This window comes from Oryzias latipes, chromosome 5 (assembly GCF_053564925.1).
Source record: "Oryzias latipes strain Hd-rR chromosome 5, Olatipes_Hd-rR_3.1".
Lineage (NCBI taxonomy): Eukaryota > Metazoa > Chordata > Actinopteri > Beloniformes > Adrianichthyidae > Oryzias > Oryzias latipes.
The window spans coordinates 19,606,115-19,617,855 of NC_136241.1; the positions used below are offsets into that span (position 1 = coordinate 19,606,115).

The 11,741-nt window shown below is 38.3% G+C and overlaps 2 protein-coding genes and 1 long non-coding RNA gene across 4 annotated transcripts in view; 2 read left to right on the forward strand and 1 right to left on the reverse strand.

Annotated features, from left to right (window-relative positions):
• The window catches only part of ptpra (protein tyrosine phosphatase receptor type A), a 35,532-nt gene extending 29,292 nt beyond the window's left edge, over positions 1–6,240 (forward strand). The window contains exons 19-22 of one of the 2 annotated variants that reach the window (XM_023954648.2): positions 311–436; positions 597–748; positions 2,717–2,852; positions 3,133–6,240. In XM_023954648.2, coding sequence (XP_023810416.1) covers positions 311–436; positions 597–748; positions 2,717–2,852; positions 3,133–3,207 — 489 coding nt within the window. In that variant the 3' untranslated portion in view covers positions 3,208–6,240. 2 annotated transcript variants of the gene reach the window in all.
• LOC144992183 (uncharacterized) lies at positions 522–2,098 on the reverse strand. Its single transcript, XR_013656053.1, has 3 exons — positions 1,926–2,098; positions 1,760–1,851; positions 522–657 (listed from the first exon to the last, which is right to left on the reverse strand). It is a non-coding gene; the product is annotated as an uncharacterized LOC144992183 (long non-coding RNA).
• A 3,194-nt stretch (positions 6,241–9,434) lies between the features above and the next one.
• On the forward strand, positions 9,435–10,627 carry gnrh2 (gonadotropin-releasing hormone 2). The gene is made up of 4 exons (NM_001104671.2): positions 9,435–9,560; positions 9,871–9,993; positions 10,076–10,159; positions 10,331–10,627. The coding sequence occupies exons 2-4, from the start codon at positions 9,874–9,876 to the stop codon at positions 10,367–10,369; spliced, it is 243 nt and encodes an 80-aa protein (NP_001098141.2). The 5' UTR covers positions 9,435–9,560; positions 9,871–9,873; the 3' UTR covers positions 10,370–10,627.
• The last annotated feature ends 1,114 nt before the right edge of the window (positions 10,628–11,741 follow it).

Here is an 11,741-nt window from a genome sequence, read left to right on the forward strand (position 1 = left end):
ATTTTACATTCAAAACTTGCATTTTTGTCTTTTGTTTGTAAAGAAACAAATGCAAAGAGAATTGATTCATGAATTTGAATAATTGACTTTGATTTTCTAAGTGCATATAATTTTTCTTTTCTCGTTTTGTTTGTGATTTATAATTTATGTCACAGTAATGACTTTGATGCCTCAGCTTCATGCATTTCATAAACAGTTAGACATTTAAAATGTCTTTAAACTTGAGTTGGTAGCTTTTTCGTGCTTTCGCATGTCAGCAATAACAGATCTGACTGATCAGAGCTGACTGTTCCCCTGGTGTGTCCAACAGGAGAAATGTGCTCAGTATTGGCCAGGTGATGGAGTGGTGGTGTATGGAGACCTCTCCATTGAGCTTAAAAGGGAGGAGGAGAATGAAAGTTACACAGTGCGGGACCTCCTAGTCACCAACAACAGGGTAAGGAGGAGCAATGGGCTGTTTCAAGCAACATGATGTCACCACTGAACCACCACTGAGCTCAAGCACAGGCTCTCCTTGCTTGCTTGCTTTCCTGCAAGTGATTATCAGTCTCTGTGACTAAAACACTCCTGAAAACCCACAAATTCCCTCTGTCCAGGAGAACAAGGCTCGATCTGTGCGTCAGTTCCATTTCCACGGTTGGCCAGAAGTGGGGATCCCTGCAGATGGGAAAGGCATGATCAACATAATTGCTGCAGTGCAGAAGCAGCAGCAGCAATCTGGCAACCATCCCATCACTGTGCACTGCAGGTGAAACATGCACGCTTATCCCATCTGAGACACAACACACACATATTTCTACCAGTAACAAGCATTCGCACACATCAATCAATATTGGGTGAAGGTCGTGGGCACAAAGGCTGTTCTCTCTTAAGCCTAACATGAACATTTAGTGAGAAAAAAGGTTTGATCCCGTACTGATTTTATAAACTATAATCACTTTTCTGACATGTTTCTCTTAAAAATGAGAAATGCAATATAGAGCAAAAAAATCTTTAAAGGGGTTTTTAAATATTAAAAAAGTTTTTTACATTTTCATAAGGGAAGTTTGCTCACTTATCAAAAAGTGAGATTTCTATCTCTCAGGTGTCTTTCAGACTTGTATTGAATTAAGATGAGGATCCACCCTAATAACCGTTTGTAGTCTGTTTAAAAGACGCCAAACATCTGTGTCCTGCAAGCTGCTAGTTACTCGGATCAGTATTGTTCCGTCATTTCAAACCTTGAATCATCAAGGTGACAGGTAGGATTAGCTGGAAAAAAGCTGGGTGGCAGATCTAAAGGAGCAGGATGTGGGGGAAGTATGTAGGCCAGTACAAGGCTGGAATGGTACCAACGGTTTTTCCTCACCGTGTTCCTTAAGTCCTCCAGCCCTGCATGTTTTACCCTTTAACACCTGAAATGCTACACCCAAATAACTTCGGCCATTTAAACGATCAACATAAATCAGCTGATTCAGACGCTGAGAAAAGGAGCTTTTTATATCTGCTATGGACAGATATGCAACGCATCGCAACGTGAATTGTTGCTTAATGGCGCAAAGCCCGCTTTTCTCTGCAATAGAATCAGCCGATTTACTGCATAAGCACTTCACAACTGTAAAGTGTTGCATATCAGTGCAAGGCTGCTTTTTTTCTCTGCTTCAGAATCCACTGGAGGTGTGTTAATTGCGCAAATGGTGGAAGAGGTAGTCGAAAGAATGTAAAGACTGGAGCTAAACTCTGGCGTTAAAGGGTTAATTCAGCTCTTTGTCTGACACACCTGATTCATATTTTGGAGACTCTTTATTAGGTGTCTGCAGAGTTGAATCAGTTGTATTGCACACACCCAGGGGCAGTCAAACCAGGGTTGGTCTACAAGATCAACCAGCTTAGTTAGTTGGTAATTGAAGGAACACAAAATAGTCGTCAGGGCTGGCCAACCCTACCTGATTTTTCTGGTTCTCAGATGGCTGCTGATTAGCTGACTCAAGCGATTCCTGAATGACTGAACACTCCTGATTTAGGCAGTCCAGGTAGAGCCGGCAAACAGGCCAGGGTGGTGGCTCTTAAGGAGCAGCATGGTCTAGGGCAGAGGAGTCATACTCCAGACCTCAAGGCCAGGCCTCCTGTTAGTTTCCCAGAAATTCTGCCTTGTCTGCTGCTGAATACCTGGAACAGGTGTGTTTAGCCAATAAGGAGCTTCAATGGCAGGTCGGTTTAATTACATGTTGGACACCGGCCGTCGAGGCCTCTATTCTGACACCCCTGGTCTAGAGCTTTTGTTCATGCCATCACCATCAAGGATCATGAGAATAGAAGTGATGCTCCAGTTTTTTTGTACATCTAATGACTAACTATTGTGTCGGGGACTGATTTATACATTCAAAGATATGTTTAAGGGACATAAATTAGTGAAAAAATAGTGATCTCATGAGTGGAACTGCCAAAAAATGATCTAAATTTGTTTAAAAACCTTTTTTAACTTTTTCAAAATTGAAGTTGTTTTAAAATACAGTGACAAGTGTGTATTTTGTGTATAATTAAACATAATATTAGAAATGTAGTCAGTCAGCCTGAAAACAGTTGGTAACATAATACACTACGTATGCCTGATGCTCCGCCCACAAGGCCCCCCGGCTAAAGAAAGCAGACGTAGAGGTCTGTCTGAAGTCTACTGTGGAGAGCAGCACACATGGGGGCGGCATCACAGTGAGCCCTCCGCTCTGTGTGTTTGCAGTGCTGGCGCTGGCCGTACTGGCACTTTCTGTGCGCTGAGTACAGTTCTGGAGAGGGTGAAGGCCGAAGGCATCCTGGATGTCTTCCAGACCGTAAAGAGCCTCAGACTGCAGAGACCCCACATGGTGCAGACACTGGTAAGGCCTCTTTAAACCTGCATGAACACGCCCAGCAAGTGATGCATTTGGGTTTTCTTCATTCATGTCTACATCATTTCGATTCCTCAGAATTTACTACATTTTTAAGTCAATTAAAGTCAGTTTATTCCTGCAATATTCTAATGCATCAAATAACCCATTTTTGCTGATATTTAATGTAAATGTATTTGTTTTATGCTCTTTTTAAAAAAAAAAACAAACCTTTTCTGAAAGCTGTTATTTGTACAGTGACCGCGACAAACTTGGATTGTCTCCTCAGGAGCAGTACGAGTTCTGCTACAAAGTGGTCCAGGAGTATATCGATGCGTTTTCCGATTACGCTAACTTCAAGTAAGGACCTGCGGCGGATGGATGGATGATTGCAAGCATAAGCCCATACCAGAACTCATCCATACGTGGCCATGAAGAAAGCCGCATAGTCACTGACTGGTGGATGGTTTTAGAAAGACAGGTCACAGCTTGATCTGTGGACGAGACGGACTGTCCACAGGAAAAGGGATCAGAGGTCAACGCCTGTGGAGGCAGTACTGTAGGATACGGTCGATATCTGAAATGCCTTCGTGAATATTTTGTACTTATGTTAATACAGCCCGTCACTCTTATTTACTTCACTCCCAATATGTGTATATAATTACTGTGTTGCATTTTCAAAACTTGGGTTTTAGATGCAGCTTTTGAGTTTGGCCGTGTTTTTGAGCTGCACCTGTGAAGGTTTGGTGGCTAATGTGCAACATTAGAGTCGAGGTGATCTTTGGGTTATTGTTTTTTTTTTTTTTTTTGAGGAACAGAGACTATTTTTGACTCTGCCTGAGCCTTGCTGTAGCAGCTTGTGTTTGTGTGGTAGCAGACGTTTCTACATTAACTCCACAAACCCTTCAAACCACACATTTAAAGCCATTTCTTTCAAACAAAAACAAGTTTCGAGGCCCAACACCCTTTTTTGAGGTTGGCGGTTCACATGCACTAAAATCAGGAGCCATTTAGCTGTTTTGGAACTCACGTGTAAACTGGAGTGTAAGCTGGCAGAGAAGACGACACAGTCTTCAGTCCACCGTGTGCCAAAGTCCTTCACCCATTTAGCTCACATCGCTGATAATTCCAAACTAAGCTTCACCAATCATAGATGGGTTATTTACTGGATTATGAGAGGGGTTTTGGTTAAATGTAACACACATCAATGCTGATTGAGATTCTTTTTTTCCTCTGTAACATTTTTTAAGTCTTTTTACAGTATTAGTTGTGTTTAGGAGCCACAATCCCAACTCTGTACTGTGTCATAGAATTTAGCAAACACCCAGCATGTTCAATGTTTACAGCTGTGTTGTTTTGGATTGTATGAAGCACTTCGTCTCTGTTGGTTTGCTTTCATTTTGCTGGGAAACTGTGTTCTGTTAAGCATTTTGTCACTCCTTCAGACAGAAAGATTCCTTTTATTTACTAGCAGTGAATGTTAATGCAGAGGAACACTTTTTTTCTCCTTTTTTTAATTCAAGTGCTGTTTTTCCCCCAAACCTGTTGCATTGTTACTTTCATAACAGAGCTTATTCCACAATTGCTTGGCATTTCTTGCTCTTCTCCTGTGAGGATGCCAGTGCTACGACGGGCCAGCAGAGGTCACTGGGGAGGCCAAGGCCTCTGGGATTTGAAATGGTAGATGGATGACAGTAAACTGTGAGGTCAGCCCTAATTCCTGCTGAGTCAACAAAGGAAATGACTGATGCTAACGTTGTTTAACTTTCGGTAATCAAACTGCTTCACCCCGAGAGAGCAGTTACAGCTCATGCCATGGCTAAGCATCTCAGACCAAAAAGAAAAAAAGGACTTCCTGTTGGAAATTTCATACTATGTCGATTGTTTTCGTTTACGCCGAAACTCAGAAAAAACCTTACTTATGTGCACAATCTAATAACACCTTTAAAAAAAAAAAAGGAATGAGCACAATCAGGCTTGCTTTGTTGATTGTGTGCTGAGTTTAGAGATTGTACGTTTCAGCTCATTTTGCACAAAAAGTAAAGCCCTTAAAATGAATAACCAAATAACAGATTAGATAGAAACTTTATTTAAACTTTTTCAGGTTTTGTAAATCCCAGGTAAGGGGCCCTTTACAGGCTGTTGGTTTGTGTCCAGTACATTGTCACGTCTCATCTCTCATTCGTCAATCATCACAAGTGCCCGCATTCGTGGTCAAGTCCCATCATGCTCTTCCTCCGTCTGCGTTGCCACCTTCACATTCCTGTAAAGGAGGAGGGAATGCGGTTCCCAGGTCATATTTTATTTGTTTTGTGTGGACTTATGTGAGTTCCTGTTGGCTTTGTGTGATCAGAATGTCTCACTGCTCGTTTGACAGCCAAAATAAGACGCTGTGCCAGCTAACAGGAAACCCCCTTTATTCAAAAATAAAGTGCCTCGCTGGAAGGTTTTTAATGAATTCCCCCAATCTTTTATTTCACTCCACCATCATCCGTTCCCATCCGTCATGTTTACTGTTTTGCTGGCACTTCCACATTTTTCTGTTTCAGATCAGGATAGATTTTTTTCTTTTTTATTGGGTAAAAGTGGGAGAGCTTAACCAGCACTGGGTCAAGTATTCTTTTTTTTTCCACATTCCCTCTACTTGTGCAGGTCAGAATAGCATTGAGGCCCATTTTAGTGTTGGAGCTATGTAACGTCATATCGGTTGAATGTGGGTCCATAATAATTAATCAGTTGTGGGTTTCCTACATTTTTGAGCAAAAATGTATATATTTTTATCCCAGCACCAATAGAACAGCATTTTCTTTCCACCCATACACCTGTTGTTCCCATTCTTGATTTTTTTTTTTTAATCTTATTCCCAGAGCAGCATTTTAAATGCAAACTCAAACTTTATTTAAAAAAGACTGCAAAAAGTCTAATGGCCATTCTGTTACTACCCTATTTCTTTACATTCTCTACCCAATCGTTTTCAAAGCTTTTCACTCATTTTTTTCTTTACTTTTAACTGTGGATTTTTTTTTTTTTTTTTGGTAAATGGCCCCTTTTTGTACATATTGTAAGGTTATTTATATTACATTCATGTCTGCTGCCTTGTTTGTTTTAATTTCTCCTCCCCCTTTATTTTAAAAAAGCTGTATATTGAAGTGTATTGGGACCATTTTGAAGCCTATTGGATGTTTGGTTTTGGCCATTTTTCATTTGATAAAACTGTCTTAAACAATTTTTTTTCCCAAATTGCGTAAGTTTCTTTCTAGTGTTTTGTTATTCAACATTTGAATATATGTATATATAATTATATATATGATAAAATTATATATAATTATATAATGCCAAATGGCCTTTCTAAGCAAGATACTGTATAAACCTAATAAAGTGCTTGAGATTTTAACAATTGTTTGAATTTACTGTCTTAAATTACAAACTCTGCAATTTCACATAATGAGAAAACTAATGAAGTGTAGAGTCAGTGAGAACATTCGTAAAGGATTTTACTACAACTAACTAAATTGCTCTTGGTTATGAGGGGAAAAGTCTTCAGCTGAAAGAACTAAACCCTTTTAAAAAACTTTCTGCCGTGGAACCGTCCGGCGTGAATGAGAGTCTTCTCAGATACACTACAACTAAGAGTCCTTTTCACAAAATGTGACATTTTCAAAGAAATGCTGTTGGACACAAGTGAGCAGGCTATAAATAAGTGTTGCAGGAAGTGAAAAATGAAATACTGCTGCACATGGCATAGAATGCTTTGAAAATGATTTTCCGGGCTGTAGTACTTTGTTAAAAAGACAAGACTTGATTATTTAGTTTAATTTTTTATTTGTGTAAAAGTGTAAGGGTGAGAGCAAGTACTTCTTGTTGTCATGTGGGTGTTAAATGAGTATCCTGGTTTAATCCAATTCTTTTCTTTTTTTATGGCGTTGTCTACAGACAAAACTGAAGAGGAGCAAAGCCTCAGCTGGGATTAGAAGTGGTAATTTTCCCCAAAAAAAACTAAGAAAAGGATTTTATCCTTCCACTTGTCTCTTTTAGCATGAAACCTGAACTGTTTGAAGGCAAGAAAGAAACTTATTTCCAATTCTTTGTGAATTAAAGTAATAGTATAATTTTGTTCAGTAGAGACCATATGCTCCCCTTTATAGCACATCCTGTCAGCTTTCACACAGGTGGTTTGGCAGAGATTTTTACGCCAGATGCTCTTCCTGACAAAACTCTGTATTTTATCAGAACTGGGGACCCTGAGATCCAGACTTGAGCCTACATAGTAATGCAGTAGGGTAAAGCTCGGATCAAGTTTTTCACGCCCCTGGGAAACGAACCTTGATGTCCTATTTGCCATTTCTGCACTTAACCAAGCTGAGCCATCTAGCCGCTCCATGTGTTTCCCTTTATAGTAACTGTAGCTTGTTTAAATGAAGATAATTGTAGAGTGACAACATTGATCCCTTTGTCTACTTTAATATATTAATTTTTACATTTCATGGATTGAAAATAAATGTTTTATTTAATATTTCAATGCAATACAATATGTGTTCAGACGCATCACCATAAGTGATGAGTCAAACTACAGCCAGGAAGTGGAACGCTTGGAGGGCTGGTGCAGAGACAACAACCTCTGCTTCAACATGAAGAAGGCCAAAGAGAAGATTGTGGACTTCAGGAGGGACAGACAACCTGCATATCGGAGGGGTCGCTGTGGAAGTGGTTTCAAGTTGGGCATGCACATCTCCTATGACCTCACCTGGAGCACCTACACTTCCTGCCAGATCAGGAAGGGACATCAGGCTCAGGTGTGCTGGGATGGGGAACTTCGTCCTGACCTCCTTCTGCAGGTGGAGAGTGTCCTGTCCTCCTGCATCACTGTGTGGTGCCGAGCAAAAAGCTCTAGTCAGAGCTAGGTAGTCAGGGCTGCACAGATTGGCACAGAGGACTGTGGGTTGCAGCCTGCAGACCACTACTTACATCTACAAAGCTAGATGCAGGAAACGGGCATCCTGCATCCTGAAAGACCCCACTCATCCCTCACACTTTCTGTTCACCCTGCTCCCCTCAGGTAGAAGGCTAGTGAGCATCGGATCATTACCTGAGAAGAACCTGGACCCATTTTTCTTAAAAATAAAATTATGTTTATTTTACCACAAACCAAGAGGACTACAGAATCCATTTTGGATATTTTTTGTGGACTGCATAGGAATCGTAACCGGTTCAAGTTATGTTTGTGTGTCACATTGATACGTCTTTTATTTCCTGTCATACTCGTACTGTGAACGACCAGAGTCACAAATTTTGTTTCATCCCTGTGGTGAAATGACAATAAAAGATCCTTGAATCATTGAATCCCATAAAGAAAAATGTGCGCTTCTGAAATAATGTGGTTTCAAACTAAATGAGGGAAAGCATTTGTAGCACTGAGTTTTCCCTGATGAATAACAGCTTATCTCATTTTCATGCTCACCTTTGTGGACGTTTGTTGACAAAGTTGAGTCTGAATTGGTCAATTAAATAAAGAGCAGAATACAGCCTTTCATAATTTGTGTTTTCAAACAGGAAAAAGCGGTAACCTTGTTAAAGAACAGAGCGACGGGTACATAGACAACACTACATTTCCCTACAAGTTTTAGTCTTTAGTGTTCTAAAACACAAAGTTTTACATTACTGTAGTTGTTGTAAAGATGCTCTGTTGAGTTATTGATTTGCAATGGTTGTAAATGGTTACTACAGTGTGTGCAAAGACCATTTCAAGGGGACAGCACTGTGTAAAGTAAAAGAATAAGCTTAAAAATAAACTGGGCACAGCTTGCTAGTAGTGGTTACATCCACACTTCAATTTATTTTAACATCAATTCATGTGTTTGTTGCTCTTTTGATCCATTTCATGAGTATCTTTCTTAATGAGTTTAGGTTAATTCAATACATTTTTTAAAAGTGTCACATCTTCCATCCATTTTCTTAACCCTCTGTATCTTTTGCGCCCACGGGGCTTCTGGAGCCTATCCCAGTTCAAATCTTGTATGCTGAGAATGAGTGAGACAGCAGAGCTTCTGTTACAATAAAATATGTGTTATGAAATAGAAAAATGTCTGTTACAGCTTTTATAACCTGATTAGAAATGTTAAATTAGGAATAGAGGGCGAACGATGTAAGTTTATGCTTCTTTATGCTCTTTTTCTAAGTATATTTAGATCCAATAATATACTGTCATACATATTTCAATGAATGGAATAAACATTTTCTTTGCAAAAACAAGCAAAGAAATTATGCAAAACATTAGAAAGTATTGAGAAAGTAGTGGAATCCATTATCAGGGTAACACTAGGAATGAGTCACTGTTCCAGCAGAAATAGATGGTGAAAATCAAACGGGTCAAATTTGGGATGTCATTGCTGTTTGAGGGCAGTAATTGAAATCCGTTCAATCTTTTGCACCCCTCATCCCCTGGGATGATTTATTTCATTCATTATTGACCCCTTGAGCACCCAGCCCAGGGGATCAATTATGGATGAGACGTGTGTGAGGAAGGGGGGACTCCCAGGGTGGCGCATATATACTGAGGAGAACGTTTTAGAGGAAGCCCACTGTAAAAATGCTCATGAAACTGTGAGAAACAGTAAAACACTTTAGCACCTGATCGACTTGACGAAAAGCTTCTGCTGTTTCTGAGATTTTTGTAGTTGCATCACTGAGTTGTTTGAGACTGTAACCACTCAGACTAAGGTAAGACACCTCCTGTGGCTAAAAAATGTTCTTTGTGAGGTTTTTCTGATTTAAAATCTGATACTTTTTAAATGACCCTGGCAACACTGCTTAGGTCTTTACCCATGTAGCGGGACACAGTGAAATATAAAAATTGAATTTAAGTTTATAAATGAAGGAAATGTTTAAATGTATTAGTATAAATAATACATTTGTGCTTTGTGAGGTGTTTTTTTTTGTTGCTGACATAAATTACGATAAATTAACAGATATTATCTTGGTCAAAGGTTAAATTTTAAACATTTTACAGCAGATTCATTTGTGGTTTTAGGTAATGTCTCGGCTGGTTCTACTGCTGGGGGTGCTCTTGTATGTGGGGGCTCAGCTATCCCAGGCTCAGCACTGGTCCCATGGTTGGTACCCCGGAGGGAAGAGGGAGCTAAACTCCTTTGAGGTTGTAGGAATATCTTCTCAGTGCAGAATTGAGCCTTTCTGTCATATTGCACGGACTTCATGCTCTTCTTTTGTATCTTCAGGTTTCAGAAGAGATGAAGCTTTGTGAGACTGGGGAATGCAGCTACATGAGACCTCAGAGGAGGAGTTTCCTTAGAAATATTGTTGTGAGTAAACAAAAAAGAAACTGTTCCCATTTGTCTGGAAATACAAAAGTTTAAATTAGGCTCCCAGCAAAGTGTGTGGCACATTTACTTGACACAAAAAATGATTTTAGAGGCTACCCTTTGAAAATAATTTCTCAGTGTTATGACTTCATGATACATTTGTTTCCACAGCTGGATGCCTTGGCCAGAGAGCTCCAAAAAAGGAAGTGACCCTTCACCTGTCATGCTGCTTTTCTACACTGCGACTCTCTTCCTTGGTATTTTTGTTTGGGAGCAACCCTGTGATCTTTCGTCTTTTTTTGTTGTTTTTTAGCATTGCAATATTGTTCTGTTGCAAAAGAAGTGTCTATTTTGGATAACTTTATACTTTGTCATTTTAGGATCATCTAAGCACAATGTTTCTGTCCTGTTTTTCCACTTGAGTTCATTGTTTAAGTTGCTTTGGTGATTAAAAACATGGAGGAAAACATCTCTGGATAGTAGTCTTTATTGTGAGTGCTGTCTGTTTGGGACAGTTCTTAAATTGTTTTTCTCAATAACAGAGTGAGATTAAAAATAAATATTACAGCTAAAAAATTAGAGCCGTACATAAGTATAAATAATTCACATAATTTACTCCAAATGAATTATTTTAAAGGGACACAAAGAGTCTTGAAAGTACATGTCATCTATGATTTACTTTACAAAAATATTCTGAAGACGTTTACCATTTGTGTGAGTCCAACTTTTCGTCACTGGAATGAGATTTCATAAACTTTTTCAGTTTTATAAGATGCTCATATTTGATTGTTACAACACTTATTATTATTATTATTGTTGTTGTCTTTATTATTATTATTAGTAGTAGTAGTAGTAGTAGTAGTAATGGTGTTGCTGTTGTTGAAGTAAAGATCAAGTATCTTTGGTTTAATTTTTTTTACAAACTTTATTATGAACTACAGGCCAGAAAAAAGAAATACTACAATACTGTGCAACCTGCACATCAACAATCAACATTTACTCTCCAGAGATTTACATTATATTATTAAAAATAGAATAGAAAAAAATTAAAGAATGCAGTTCCTTTAAAGATTCTTATAGCCTTCATAATTTACATCTGTTCTATTGTTTTATAATATTCTTTAAAGCCCAGATTTGAATTGGACCAATTGCATTTGTGAATGTGAAATTTAACAGAAATGATAAACAATTAAATGACAATTTTTTTCATTTTTGGACAAACCATGTAATTAAAGGTATAACATAACATCAACAATATTAATTCAAATATTTACATTCAATTTACAAATCAGACCAAGATTTATTTGTTTTCATAGAATTGATCAAATACATCTTACTTGATTGGCAAAAAACACAAAAATCCTCTGTGTTTATTTCATATCTTAGTGTATATTTAACTAGATACATTTTATGAAAACTTTCAAATGAAACTTTTCATTATTATTATTATTGTCATCATTAATAATAATAATAATAATGAAAAGTTTCATTTGAAAGTTTTCAATACTAATAATAATAATACAGTGTTTATAAAGCAACAGTATTAGCCTATTTAAAGCACATATAGAAGAATACCGATAAA

Excerpts from the sequence above, each read along its gene's own strand:
- gnrh2 (NM_001104671.2), top strand. The coding sequence starts at position 9,874 with ATGTCTCGGCTGGTTCTACTGCTGGGGGTGCTCTTGTATGTGGGGGCT. Across the intron at positions 9,994-10,075 it reads GGGAGCTAAACTCCTTTGAG|GTTTCAGAAGAGATGAAGCT; the intron begins GTTGTAGGAATA and ends TTGTATCTTCAG. Across the intron at positions 10,160-10,330 it reads GTTTCCTTAGAAATATTGTT|CTGGATGCCTTGGCCAGAGA; the intron begins GTGAGTAAACAA and ends TTGTTTCCACAG.